This window comes from Otolemur garnettii, unplaced genomic scaffold (assembly GCF_000181295.1).
Source record: "Otolemur garnettii isolate 467f Iridium unplaced genomic scaffold, OtoGar3 scaffold00032, whole genome shotgun sequence".
Classification (NCBI taxonomy): Eukaryota; Metazoa; Chordata; class Mammalia; order Primates; family Galagidae; genus Otolemur; species Otolemur garnettii.
In genome coordinates this window covers 8698027-8713116 of record NW_003852427.1, presented here as the reverse complement: position 1 = coordinate 8713116, position 15090 = coordinate 8698027, and the positions used below count along the sequence as shown (strand labels likewise).

The 15090-nt window shown below is 37.8% G+C and overlaps 1 protein-coding gene across 1 annotated transcript in view; it reads left to right on the top strand.

The window, feature by feature from the left end:
* The window catches only part of PIK3CB (phosphatidylinositol-4,5-bisphosphate 3-kinase catalytic subunit beta), a 71014-nt gene that overhangs the window by 22842 nt on the left and 33082 nt on the right, over window positions 1-15090 (top strand). The window contains exons 6-7 of the mRNA XM_023512994.1: window positions 6861-6991; window positions 12416-12642. Coding sequence (XP_023368762.1) covers window positions 6861-6991; window positions 12416-12642 — 358 coding nt within the window. The remainder of the gene's footprint in view (window positions 1-6860; window positions 6992-12415; window positions 12643-15090) is intronic.

Sequence of the window (15090 nt, the reverse complement as noted above, 5' to 3'; positions counted from 1 at the left end):
ATTGGGGATTCATTGAGAGTATAAGAAACCAGGTTATACTGATTGCATTTGTTAGGTAAAGTCCTTCTTCCAATTGTGCTTTGCCCTCAAAAGGTGTGTCACAAACTGAGACCCCACTCCCTCCCTCCTTCCCTCTTTCTGCTCTTCCTTTCTCCTATCCTCCTCTCTCTCTCTTTCTCCCCCCTTCCCCCACTCCCCACTGTGTACTAGGTCATTAATCGTCCTCATACCAAAACTGAATACATAGGATTCATGCTTCTCCATTCTTGTAATGCTTTACTAAGAATAATGTGTTTCACTTCCATCCAAGTTAATACAAAGAATGTAAAATCTCCATCTTTTTTAATGGCTGAATAGTATTCCATGGTATACAAATGCCGCAGCTTGTTAATCCACTTCTGGGTTGGTGGGCATTAAGCCTTTTTCCACATTTTAGCAATTGTAAATTGAGCTGCGATAAACAGTCTAGTGCAAGTGTTCTTATGATAAAAGGATTTTTTTCCTTCTTGGTAGATGCCCATTAATGGGATTGCAGGATCAGATGGAAGGTCTAGCTTGAGTTCTTTGAGGATTCTCCATACTTCCTTCTAAAAGGGTTGTATTGGGTGGCACCTGTGGCTCAAAGGAGTTGGGCACCAGCCCCATATACTGGAGGTGGCGGGTTCAAACCCAGCCCCAGCCAAAACTGCAAAAAATAAAAAAAATCCAAAAGGGTTGTATTAGTTTACAGTCCCACCAGCAGTGTAAAAGTATTCCTTTCTCAACACATCCACACCAGCATCTGCAGTTTTGAGATTTTGTGATGTGGGCCATTCTCACTGGGGTTAGATGATATCTCAGGGTGGTTTTGATTTGCATTTCTCTAATAGGGACGATGAGCATTTTTTCATGTTTGTTAGCCATTTGTTTGTCTTTACAGAAGTTTCTATTCATGTCTCTTGCCCATATATGGGATTGTTGGCTTTTTTCAGGTTGATTAATTTGAGTTTTCTGTAGATCCTAGTTATCAAGCTTTTGTCTGATTCAAAATATGCCAATATCTTTTCCCATTATGTAGATTGTCTATTTGCTTTGGTTGTTGTCTCCTTAGCTGTACAGAAGCTTTTCAGTTTCATTAAGTCCCATTGATTTATTTTTGTTGTTGTGATTGCCATGGAAGTCTTCTTCATAAAGTCTTTCCCCAGGCCTATAGCTTTCAGTGTTTTTCCTACACTTTCTTTGAGGATTTTTATTGTTTCATGCCTTAAATTTAAGTCCTTCATCCATCTTGAATCAATTCTGTGAGTGGAGAAAGGTGCAGGTCCAGTTTTAGTCTTTTACGTGTGGATATACAGTTCTCCCAGCACCATTTATTGAATAGGGAGTCTTTCCCCCAGTGTATGTTCTTGTTTGGTTTATTGAAGGTTAGGTGGTTGTAAGATGTTAATTTCATTTCCTGGTTTTCTATTTGATTCCAAATGTCTATGTCTCTATTTTTATGCCAGTACCACGCTGTCTTGACCACTAAGGCCTTGTAGTACTGCCTAAAATCTGGCATGCTGATGCCTCTGGCTTTGTTTTTATTACTAAGAACTGCCTTAGCAATACAGGTTTTTTTTTCTGGTTCCATACAAAACGAAGAATCATTTCTTCCAAGTCTTGAAAGTACAATGTTGGTATTTTAATAGGGATGTTGTTGAATAGGTAGATTGCTTTGGGAAGTATAGACATTTTCACAATGTTGATTCTTTCCAGCCATGAGCATGGTATGTTCTTCCATTTATTAATATCCTCTGCTATTTCCTTTCTTAGGGTTTCATAATTTTCTTTATAGAGGTCCTTCACCTCTTTTGTTAGGTATATTCCTAGATATTTCATTTTCTTTGAAGCTGTGATGAAGGAAGTTGTGTCCTTATTTAGCCTCTCATCTTGACTATTATTGTTGTATACAAAGTCTACTGACTTGTGGATATTGATTTTATATCCTGAGACGTTACTGTATTTTTTGATGACTTCCAGGAGTCTTGTGGTTGAGTCTTTGGGGTTCTCTAAGTATAAGATCATATCGTCAGCAAAGAGGGAGAGTTTGACCTCCTCTGCTCCCATCTGGATGCCCTTTATTTCCTTCTCTTGCCTAATTGTATTGAACAGAACTTCTAGCACTATGCTGAATAGTAATGGTGACAGATGACAACCTTGCCTGGTTCCAGTTCGGAGAGGAAAAGCTTTCAGTTTTACTCTCTTCAGTAAGATACTAGCTATTTATTTAGGGTTTGTCATAGATATCTTTGATCAGTTTAAGAAATGTGCCACCTCTGCCTATACTCTTTAGTGTTCTAATTAGACAAAGATGCTGGATTTTATGGAATGTTTTTTCTGCATCTATTGAGAGGATCATATGGTCTTTGTTTTTGCTTCTGTTGATAAGGTGAATGACGTTTATGGACATGTGTATGTTAAAATAAACCAGCCTTGCATCCCTGGGATAAAACCTACTTTATCATGATGTATGACTTTTTTGATGATAAGCTATAATCTGTTGGCTAGGATTTTGTTGAGAATTTTTGCATCTATATTCATTAGTGAAATTGGTCTGAAGTTCTTTTTAGTTGGGTCTTTTCATGGTTTTGGTATCAGGGTGATGTTTGCTTTGTAGAACATGTTGGGTAAGATTCAATTCTTCCTCAATTTTTTGAATAATTTCTGCAGTATGGGAATAAGCTCTTTTTTGAAGGTTTGATAGAATTCTGATGTGAAACCATCCAGACCAGGGCATTTTTTGTTGGGAGATTTTTTATTGTTTCTTTGATCTCAGTGCTTGAAATTGGTCTGTGCAGGAGCTCTATTTCTTCCTGGCTAAGTCTAGGGAGAGGGTGTGATTCCAAATATTAATCCATTTCCTTCACACTGTCAAATTTCTGGGCATAGCTGGTAGTATTTAGAGAATCTCTTGTATCTCTGTCGCATCAGTTGTTATTTCCCCTTTATCATTTCTGATTGAGGTTACTAGAGATTATACTTTTCTATTTCTAGTTAGTCTGGCCAAAGGTTTGTCTATTTTATTTATTTTTTCAAAAAACCAACTCCTTATTTCATTAATTTTCTGAATGATTCTTTTGTTTTCATTTTCATTAATCTCTGACTTAATTTTGGATATTTCTTTTCTTTTGGGTTTAGGCTTAGATTGTTCTTCTTTTTACAATTCCATAAGATGGCTTGTGAGTTTGTTGATGTGCTCTCTTTCTGTTTTTTGGATGTGGGCATCTAAAGGGATAAATTTTCCTCTCAGGACTGCTTTTGCTGTATCCCACAGGTTTTGGTAGCTTGTGTCTTCATTGTTGTTATGCTCAAGGAAGTTAATGATTTCCTCTTTTATTTATTTTTTCCTGCACCCAACTGTCATTCAGCATAAGATTGTTTAATTTCTATGCCTTTGTGTGTGGGGTTGAATGTTTTTTGTTGGAGTTGAGTTCCACCTTAGTGCCTTGTGGGCTGAGAAGATACAAGATAAAATGTCAGTTCTTTTTATTCTTTTGAGGTTTGTTTTGTATCCTAAGATATCCGTTTTGGAGAATGTTCCATGGGCAGCTGAGAAGAATGTGCATTCTTTAGTTTTGGGATGGAGTGTCCTGTATACATCTATGAAGCACAGTTGTAGGGCAATGGTTCTCAACCTGTGAGTCATGTAGGAAGGTTGAGAACCACTGTTGTAGGGTCTCATTTAAGTCTCTTATATCTTTGTTTAATTTCTGTTTAGAGGATTTGTCAGCTCTGTAAGAGGAGTATTAAGTCTCCTGTTATTAATATATGATATCACATTGCTCAGACTAATTAAGGTGTGTTTTAAGAATCATGAAGCATTTAAGTTGGGTGCATAAATATTTAGAATTGAAATTTCTTCTTATTGTATTTTTCCCTTGACCAGTATGAAGTAACCATCTTTGTCTTTTTTGACTTTAATTGCTTTAAATCCACATGTATCTGAAAATAAGATTGCAACCCCTCTTTTCTTGTGAATTTCGTTTACCTGAAAAATTGTCTTCCGGCTCTTAACTCTGAGTTTTAATTTATTTTTTGAGGCTAGATGTGTTTCCTGCAGATCGCAGATGGATGGCTTGTGTTTTTTAATCTAATCAGCCAATCTATGCCTCTTCAGTGGGGAATTCAAACCATTAACATTTATTGAGATAATTGATAAGTGTGGTAGCATTCTATTCATCTTATTTAGTGAAAGTCCATTGCTTGGTTTTGTCTTTTGCATCATTGTGGAAGCTAGGTTCTGTCCTTTAATTTCTGGGTGCTTACTTTGCTGGTGGTCCATTGTGATGGTCACTGTGTGGAACAGGTTGAAGTATTTCCTGTAGAGCTGGTCTTGTTGTGGCAAATTTCCTCATTGTTTGCATATCAGTAAAAGATTTGATTTCTCTGTCAATTTTAAAGCTTAGCTTAGCAGGATATAGAATTCTGGGCTGGAAATTTTTCTGTTTAAGTAGATTAAAGGTAGATGACCATTGTTGTCTGGCTTGAAAAGTTTTATTAGAGGAGTCTGCAGTCACCCTGATGGATCTGCCCCTGTAGGTCAATTGACACTTATTCCTGGCAGCTGGCAAAATCTTTTCTTTTTTCTTGACTTTGGACAGGTTCGTTGTTATGTGTCTTGCAGAAGTTCTATTAGAGTTGAGGCAACCTGGGGTCCAGTATCCTTCTGAAAGGAGTATGTCAAAATCTTTGGTGATATTTGGGAAATTTTCATTTATGATATTCTCTAGTATGGCTTTCATTCCTCTGGGACATTCTTCCCCTTCTGGGATACCTATAACTCATATGTTTGAACACTTCATAAAGAACCATAATTCTGTCATTGAATGTTCTGCTATCTCTCTTTTCTTTTCTGTCTCTTTAACTATCTGTCTCTTAAGAGCTTTGTCCTCTACCTCTGAGATTTTTTCTTCTGCATGGTCTAATCTGTTGTTGAGATTTTCTATTGCATCTGTCATTTCCCTAATTGACTGCTTAAATTCCTTCAGCTCTGCTATATCCTTTGTATATTCTTTATATTGTTCATCTCTTATTTGATTCTGTTTTTGGATTTACTTTTGGTTATTTTCCACTTTCTCAGCAATTTCCTTCATTGTTTTCGTCATCTTTATTTTAAATTCCCCTTCTGTCATTTCTAACATTTCTTTATAGGTGGAATCCTCTGCAGTAGCTACATCATGATCTTTAAGGGGGGGTGCTCTGGACTGTTTTTTCATGTTGCCAGGATTTTTTTGCTGATTCTTCCTCATGGGTGTTTTCTTTTATCTGTTTCCCTGCCCTAATTCTCCTTTCACTTCCTCTTGCTCTTTAAGTTACCATGCCTCTGGCCTAAGGTTTCGATGAATCCTTTTGGTACAGAACCAGAAGGATGAGAAGATTGAAAAGCAAGAAGGGAAAAAAGATTTAAAAAAAGAAAAAAGAGATAGGAGAAGGGGGTTTATAAAAGGAATATTGACAAAAAGAAGAAAGGCACAGAAAGAGAGAGACAGGGTAATAAAAGTGTACAGTAGAGTACTTTGACCCAGCCTTAAAACCCCCAACCTCTGAGGGTGCTGGGTTGGATGGTTTCCTTGAGGTCAGTGACTTTTTGCCAGCCTATTCAGGCACAGTACCCTACCCTCACCAAATAGGAAAGACAAAAATACTATATGTCAAACCAAAACAAACTAACAGAAATCTTTATGGGATAAAACTGGGGCGGGGGGGAATAATAGGGGCAGAAACACTAGCAAAAATGAAGTTCTTATTTATTAAAGAAGGCAACAATGGAAAATTATATTTAAACTAGAAAAATGAAGAAAGAAAAGGAAAATAAAGAACAATCTAGGGGAACAATGTTGAAATAGAAAAAAACAAAACCAAAAACAAAGCAGTATATATGTCTTACTGAATATTGTCTGGGCAACAGGTGATTTTCTGGAGTATGAGATGTTAAGTACAATGCTGGTACAGCTGTATGAGATGGAGATTGGAGGCCTCTGCTGATTTCTCAAACCCTGCATAGTTTAGAGCCTAAATCTCTCCTCAGCTAGCTTAAAAGACATTTAAACTGTTAACCTTGGCTAAGCAGAAGCTTTCCCAGAAAAGCACTTGTTGCTGGGATCTCTTCTAAAGTGGCTGCCCATTTATCCAGTGCGCCAAAACTGGTCTCACTCTATGCCCCTGAGGACTGAGGCTGCAAGCTGCCCTAATACTGCCGAACACTGAAATCTCCACTCTTCCCCAGCATCTCAGTCGCAGCCTTGGGTGCTGCTCAGTCACTAGATCACTTGCCCAAGGTCTCCGAGCTTGAGCTTCGCTCTGGGCCTCTGAGGGTGGCAGAACTGCAGGGGCAGTTCTCCCTCAATGGCTGCTCACTGGCCCACAACCAGCAGCCCACAACCAAACACTGTTAGCTCTGTTCTTGCTCAGCAGCTCTGTCTGGGGCCATAGACAATGCTTAAAGTCATCCGCACTCTCGCCTAAGTTCTCCCAAGGTAGTTCAACCGAGTGCCCAAGTCCAAAAAAACCAAACAGCCCACAGGGAAGGCCTTCCCCGTGTGCAGTCTCACTGCTGTTGTAATTACAGTTATGGCAGCCACAGCCTCAGACCGAATGAATGCAACCACTTGCCAGTTCTCCACTGCCTTTGTTCACTTCCTGGGGTCCAAAAGTCTCTCACTGTTTCCCTGTGTCCCCAAAGGGATGTTTCTGGGCAGAACCCACAAGCCAGAGATGCCCAGAGTCTTCTCTCCCCAATCTCATCGCACCCGGTTGCAAAGAAGCTGTTACTCAGTTGCCATCTTGCTCCCTCTATATTTTCATAGACATTTCTTAAGAATCAAATTTTTTGCATGTTTTAGATGAACTTGAAGAAATGTTGAATCCAATGGGAACTGTTCAAACAAATCCATATACTGAAAATGCAACCGCTTTACACATTAAATTTCCAGAGACTAAAAAACAACCTTATTATTACCCTCCCTTCGATAAGGTAAGCTAATTATTTAATGTTCTACTCTATGCATGCAATGTTTGAATTGGCTCTATATGTTTATAGTGTAAGCTCTGTAGGTCTATTTCTCTTTCCACACATTCCCACACATTGCCAGCTTGGTTCAGGAGAAAGATGAAGCTAAGTTCATCTTTCCCCTGAAAGATGAGTCCTGGGTTTGTTCAGGTTCCTTATTTGTAAAATGAGGAAAGCATAAAAAGTCTTGAGGTCTTTAAAGGGCCTCTTAATGTATTGATATGTAATTCTGAACATATAAAATGTTCATTGAAACATGTCCAGTATATTGGTTCAGGGATTGAGGGTAAAACTGCTGTGTTAGAACTGATATTCAAAGAACAGATGATTTTTTTTTTTTTTTGAGACAGAGCCTCAAGCTGTCCCCCTGGGTAGAGTGCCATGGCTTCACTGCTCACAGCAACCTCCAACTCCTGGGCTCAAGCGAGTCTCCTGCCTCAGCCTCCCAAGTAGCTGGGACCATAGGCGCCCACCACAATGCCCAGCTATTTTTTTTGGTTGCAGCCATTATTGTTTGGTGGGCCCCGGCTGGATTCGAACCCGCCACCTTAGGTGTATGTAGCTGGTGCCTTAGCCGCTTGAGCCACAGGCGCCAAGCCAAGAACAGATGATTTTGATAACTATCACTATTATTAGGGCTTCCTAAGGTAGTTATTTTTATATAACATATATGAAAGAATTCCATTTTTAAATACATTTCCTTAGTGTATAAACTGTTTATCTTGGGGACACGGAGATTATCTGGTTGGGGTCTAAAATAGGTATATGCCAGTTTATATGCTAAGAGAGCTGAACTGTCAATCTGTTTTTATATTCAGGTTTGGCATTCTTGTTTCAGGGATGATTGGGACTGATTTTTATGAGGAAATCTTTGAGCAAATTCTCAGAATATAAATAGAAAGTTTCTTCAATTTCTTAATCCATTTGAGAATAAATTATGTTTAAAAGATTGATATTATGCTAAATAATGTTTAAGTTAACCTACCTCTAAATATAATTGCATTTTATGTTAAACTCTACCAGAAACAGAGGAGTCTTTAAAAAGTATTATGCAGATTAAATTTATAAAACTTAATGTTTGCTTCATTTTCATTTTAATTTGAATTCTATTTATCTTAGAAATGGCTTTTAATTTCAGGTTGTTTTAAAGTGTTTTTCTGACCAGCAGTTTAGAACCAAATTAAGTATTGTGCTCATTATGGTAGAAATCACAAATATAGTAAGAACCATGTATCATAGTATATATCAAATAGATAAGGCTACCTTTGACTCATCCAATACATTTATGTGGTGCTTTAGTTATTCCTTATTTAGGAATTTATCCATAAGCCTTAGCTACTTGTAGTATATTTACTAGTCCTAGCCATGACTGTTATTAGGTTCAGTTATAGTTCACCATAGTTATAGTTTCTTTTGGATCAGATGAAATGCTTTTTGAAGCATTTTTACAGATATGTCATCCTGTGTAAATATAAATATTTTAAATCTAATATTTTAAGAAAAGTTTTATTTCATCATTGCTTTAGTCCTCTGCAACTGTTCATTAAACTTTCCTTTTGCTTTTTTTTTCTTTTGAGACAGAGTCTCACTTTGTCATCCTCGGTAGAGTGCCATGGCGTCATAGCTCATAGCAACCTCAGTCTTGGGCTGCAGTGATTCTCTTGCCTCTGCCTTCCAAGTAGCCTGGACTACAGGCGCCTGCCATAACAACTGGTTATATTTAGAGATGGGATCTAACTCTTGGTCAGGCTGGTCTCTAATGAGTGAGCTCAGGAAATCCACCCGCCTTGGCCTCCCAGTCTTTTTCCTTTTCTAACCCCTTAGAAAGTCTATCTCCAAGAATATCAATTTAGGATAGAGCTTTTAGTCATTAACTATGTATAAGCATGGCTTGGTGCCTTTAGCTCAAGTGGCTAGGGTGCCAGCCACATACACTGGAGCTGGTGGATTTGAATCTAGCCTGGGCCCTGCAAACAATAATGACAACTCCAACCAAAAAATAGTCAGGCATTGTGGTGGGCACCAGCTACTTGGGAGACTGAGGCAAGAGAATTACTTAAGCCCAGGAGTTTGAGGTTGCTGTGAGCTGTGACTCCACAGCACTCTACGCAGGGTGACAACTTTGAGACTCTGTCTCAAAATAAATAAGTAAATAACTATATGCTGGCACAAAGTAAATAAGTATATGCTGGCACAATGACACGCACCTATAGTTCCAGCTATTTGGGAGGCAGGAGGTTCACTTGAGCCCAGGAGTTTGAGTGCAGCCTGGGCAACATAGCAAGACTCCCATCTCAAAAACAAATGGTTTTCCTTCAGTTGTCAAGGTCTATAACTGGTATAATTCCTTATATATGATTATCATAAGTAATATAAATATAAAAAGAGGAAATTTCTCTGAGTCTTTTTTATTTAATTTAATGCTTATTGGTATAATCACAATATTGCATACATTTTGCTTTTTTTTTCGTTTTTAAGAGATAGGGTCTTGCTCTGTCACTCAGACTGGAGTGCTGTGGTAGTGGTGTGATCATAGCTAGCTACAACCTCCAACACCTGACTTCAAGTGATTCTTCCCACTTGGGCTCTCAAAGTGCTGAGATTATAGGCATGAGCAGTTGCACCCGGCTTACATTTTTCTTTTCAAGTCAAGTTTTTTGTTGTTGCCTAATTTACATAACCTTAATCTCATTTATCACAACCACCTATGGAATAGGATGGGAACTACATTTTACACATGAGAATATGTATAAATTATTTACTCAGGCTTGTATAACTCAGTAACAGGACATGAATCTTCTTTTCTCCATTAATCTTCCATTGGTCAAATGAGTTCTTTTCTTATTAAGAATGAGGGCCACCTTTTTCTTATTTTTATTTTTATTTATTTATCTATTTATTTGAGAGGAGAGCCTCAAGCTGTCCCCCTGGGTAGAGTGCTGTGGCATCACAGCTCACAGCAACCTCTGACTCCTGGGCTCAAGCGAGTCTCCTGCCTCAGCCTCCCAAGGAGCTGGGACCACAGGCGCCCACCACATACCCAGCTATTTTTTGGTTGCAGCCATCATTGTTGTTTGGCGGGCCCAGACTAGATTCAAACCTGCCACCTTAGGTGTGTGTGGCTGGTACCTTAGCCACTTAAGCCACAAGTGCCGAGCCTATTTTTATTTTTTTAAGAGATAGGGTCTTGCCTTGTTTCCTAATCCAGAGTGCAGTGACCTCACCATAGCTCACTGTAGCTCACTGTACCCTGAAATTCCTGGCTCCAAGCCTGAAGGTCCTCTTTGAAATTAAAGAATTAAAAAGATATTTTTTAGACTTTTCCTTTGTTATTGCTTTTGCTTTTGATACTGAGGAATAAATAATGACAAAACCTTATTCTGCATTTAGTAATTACTATATACATTTGATTTTCTTTCTTTTTCTTTTTTTTTTTTTTTTTGGAGACAGAGCTTCAAACTATTGCCCTGGGTAGAGTGCTGTGGCATTACAGCTCACAGCAACCTCCAACTCCTCTGCTCAAGCAATTCTTCTGCCTCCACCTCCCAAGTAACTGGGACATAGGTGCCTGCCACAACGCCCGGCTATTTTCTTTTTTTTGGTTGCAGCCATCATTGTTTGGCAGGCCCAGGCTTCATTCGAACCTGCCAGCTCAGGTGTATATGGCTGGTGCCTTAGCTGGTTGAGACACAGGCGCCAAGCCTACATTTGAATTTTTTTAACTAGAATTCATTTACCTATATTTCAAAAAAAAAGGTTTAACATATACAACATGCCTACTAATTTTCTCTACAGATAATTATTGTGTTCCTTAGGAGTCTCAGTTTCTTACAGTTTTACCATTATTTTCTTCTGTCAAGAGTTTGAAGCAATTGGGAAGTATCATTTTACTTTTAAAATTCATGTTTGTTTTATAAGGCATAGAAATGCTGGAGTGAATGTAGGCAGGCTAAGTATAGTTTTATTCGCTTATACTTAATTCTACAAATATGAGAGCCAAATTTAATTAAAATTGTTTTCTTAAACAGATTATTGAAAAAGCAGCTGAGATCGCAAGCAGTGATAGTGCTAATGTGTCAGTAAGTATCAAGAGTTCTTTTTTTTTTTTTTTTTTTTTTTTTTGAGACAGAGTCTTACTTTGTTGCCCTCAGTAGAGTGCTGTGGCATCATAGCTCACAGCCACCTCAAACTCTTGGGCTTAGCGATTCTTTTGCCTCAGCCTCCCATGTAGCTGGGACTACAGGCATCTGCCACAATACCCAGCTATCTTTTTGTTGTGGTTGCCATTGTTGTTTTAGCTGGACTGGGCTAGGTTCGAACCTTACCAGCCTGGGTGTATGTGGCCAGCGCCCCTACGGGTGCCACCAGGGAAGTAAAATTGAAATTTTCTATTTCAATATCTTTTTGTTAATCTTAGGAGATTTTATGCCATTAATTCAAGGCACAGATGTTACTTTTGTTTTTATTCTGGTACACTGGGGTCGACTTTGTTTGTGTTTTTGTTTGTTTGTGGAAATTAGAAAATTAAAGAAAAATTTCAGTTCAGATGTTACTTGGTTTTTAAGTCAAAAAGCAGTACTGCCACCTAGTGTTTATACGTTTCAAGCACGGTAGAACTTGAACCTTCTTATAAGTTGTACTACATACAGTAGTAGTAAGTTGACACCCAAGGCACTGGAACAGACTGGGCAACATATGAAGGTGGTCAACATAAAGAACTAGACCTATATCTACTGATATGTTTATGTGGTGGATGTCTGATCTATGAATATTAGGTTAACGTAAGGGGGTGGTCAGCGGGGTATGGGGTCTCATGCCTGTAATCCTAGCACTTTGGGAGGCCACAGTGGGTAAATTGCTTTAGCTCAGGAGTTAAAGACCACCTCGTACCACAGGGAGACACTGTCTTTACTGAAAATAGAAAATGCTAGCTGGGTATGGTGGCACATGCCTATAGCCTCAGCTACTCAGGAGGCTGAGGCGAGAGGATTGCTTGAGCCCAAGAGTTTGAGTTTGCTGTGAGCTATGATGACACCACAACACTCTGTACAGGGCAGCAGGACGCCTGCCAAAAAAAGGAGGAAGTCAGTGTAGAGGATGGTTTACTAGGGGATAGAGGTTCTACTGTATTTAGATTTTTGAAAACACTATTTTTCCTTTTTAAGAACTGTTTTCAGAATAATTTTCTTCATCCTTAGCTTACAAATTTAATATTGAGCAATAAAACTTCTATAAAGGACCTACCTTTGTGTATTTCTTCAGAAATTATGTTTTTATCTAATGTGCTAAAGCTCATAAATTATATATGTAAATCATTGTATCTAAATTTGCTGACTGCAAATGATGTTTATACAATTATTTTCTATAATGAGTGTTTTACTTTCTTAGAGTCGAGGTGGAAAGAAATTTCTTGCTGTACTGAAGGAAATCTTGGACAGGGATCCCTTGTCTCAACTTTGTGAGAATGAAATGGATCTTATTTGGACATTGCGACAAGACTGCAGAGAGAATTTCCCACAGTCACTGCCAAAATTATTGCTGTCAATCAAGTGGAATAAACTTGAGGATGTTGCTCAGGTAATAAAAGATCATTTCTATAACTCCTTTTGGTTATAGGCTAGTTTGTTGAGTTTAAAAGTGTTCTTTCCTCATAAGTACATGTCTATACATGGGGTAATTTTTCTGCTGGAGAAATATTGAGGTGTGTTTGTTAGTTTTGGTAGAGATGGAGTCTCGCTGTTTTGCACAGGATGATTTCAAACTTGTGGCCTCAAGTGATCCTTGTGGCTTGGCCTCAGAAAGTTGCTGGCATTATGGACAGGAGCCACTGTGCCTGGCCTGAAATTTTGAGGTTCACTCTTACTTACTCTAACTGATGGACCAGAAAATTTCAAGGTTTAAGAATCACAGATTCTGAGTAGGATTTGCCATACTTTTCATTAAAGACAATTAAAACTTTGGTATTGGAATAATCATCTGTTAAAAGGACTACATGCCTAGGTCCTGGCTACCTTTTATCAGAGTCATCAATGACCTCTAAAATTTTTAATCATAAGAACTTTTGCAGTGAATGTTCTGAAATTATTATTTAATTAATTAATTAATTTATTTATTTTGAGACAGAATCTCAAGCTGTCATCTGGGTAGAGTGCTGTGGCATCACAGATCACAGCAACCTCAAACTCTTGGGCTTAAGCGATTCTCTTGCCTTAGCTTCCCAGGTAGCTGGGACTACAGGCACCCACCACAGTGCCTGGCTACTTTTTGTTTATTGTTGCAGTTGTCATTGTTATTTTCGGTGGCCCGTGCAGGGTTCGAACCCTCCAGCCTTGTTGTTTGTGGCTGGCACCCTACCCAATGAGCTGTGGGTGCTGCCTGAAATGAATATCTTTTGTTTGAGAATTTACTTCTGTTATACAGGTTAACATTTTAGATCACATAACATTCAGATTAATTTTCACATTTGTTTTGGTTGGGCAGTCTTAACAAATGCATGCCTTTTGGCACAATGAAGAAAGGAAAAATTTTGCTTCAAAAATGCCACCAAATTCTAACTCTTGATTTAAATTTCAATACCCAATCAGAAAGCACTGGCATTTATTAAATTCAAATGGTCACCTGTGCTCAATATAAAGGCCTTTTTCTAATCAAAATAAATAAATTTGGCCTATAATATAGCCAAATTTGATCACCTTCTTTGAATTTAATTGAACTCTTTAGTTTTATGGTCTTAGTAAATTTAAAATGACTTCCCAATTATATTTATTTCAATCATACACATTTTAAAAATCTTTAGTTTTATTTTACTTCTCAAGTTTAGAAAGCATTTCTTTTGCATTTATTTCTAGTGTCTGAAGGTCCTTGGATTCATGTTATATAATTATGATATTGTATGTGCTTCAATTATACTGTTTCCATCTTATACCAAATGAGTATTAATTAGTTTGGAAAGGAATTATTTTATGTCATACAGATAGGTTTCTAGAATAGTTATAGTCTTCTAACTACCTATTTATTATCTAAATTTAAGGTTAGTTTTCTGTGAACCTCCAGTAATGGTAGAAAATAAGATCTAAACTTCTCAAGTTTAGAAAGCATTTCTTTTGCATTTATTTCTAGTGTCTGAAGGTCCTTGGATTCATGTTATATAATTATGATATTGTATGTGCTTCAATTATACTGTTTCCATCTTATACCAAATGAGTATTAATTAGTTTGGAAAGGAATTATTTTATGTCATACAGATAGGTTTCTAGAATAGTTATAGTCTTCTAACTACCTATTTATTATCTAAATTTAAGGTTAGTTTTCTGTGAACCTCCAGTAATGGTAGAAAATAAGATCTAAGCATTTTTTTACTTGCCACATTTGCCTATTTCTCATGGATAGTGCCCAGTGTTAGGTGCATATAGAACAAATGTATAATATGATTATTTCATTGGAATCAGAATAGAAAAAGTTTTTGCTATACTCTTAAAAGATGTTTTATAGAGAGGTTTCTCATGTCAAGTCAGAAAATTAAATGAACTAGTTTATGCATGATATTTCTTTATTTGGGCCTGGAGCAATAGCTTGCACCTGTAATCCTAGGTCTCTGGGAGGCCAAGGTAGAAGGATCCCTTGAGCTCAGGAGTTTGAGACCAGCCTGAGCAACAGTGAGACGCTGTCTCTACTGAAAATAGAAACAATGAGCCTGACGTTATGACAGATGCCCGTAGCCCTAGCTACTCAGGAGGCTGAAGCAAGAGGATCACTTGAGCCCAAGAGTTTAAGGTTGATATGAGCTGTGATGCCATGGCACTCTACCCAATGTGACAGAGTGAGGTTCTGTTCAATAAATAAATAGATAGATAAATATAAATAAATGCTGAGGCAACAGAGTGAGACTCTGTCTCGAATGAATGAATGAATAAGTAAATTCATTATTTGACCCATAGAAACAAATTTTTACATTTGGCAATTTAGCCTGGTTGGTTGTCTCATTTTCAAGAGGGCTTTACTATGTGTAAACAAATACAGGAAAGCATGGATTTTATAATCCTAATTCCCGGGCTCAAGCGAGT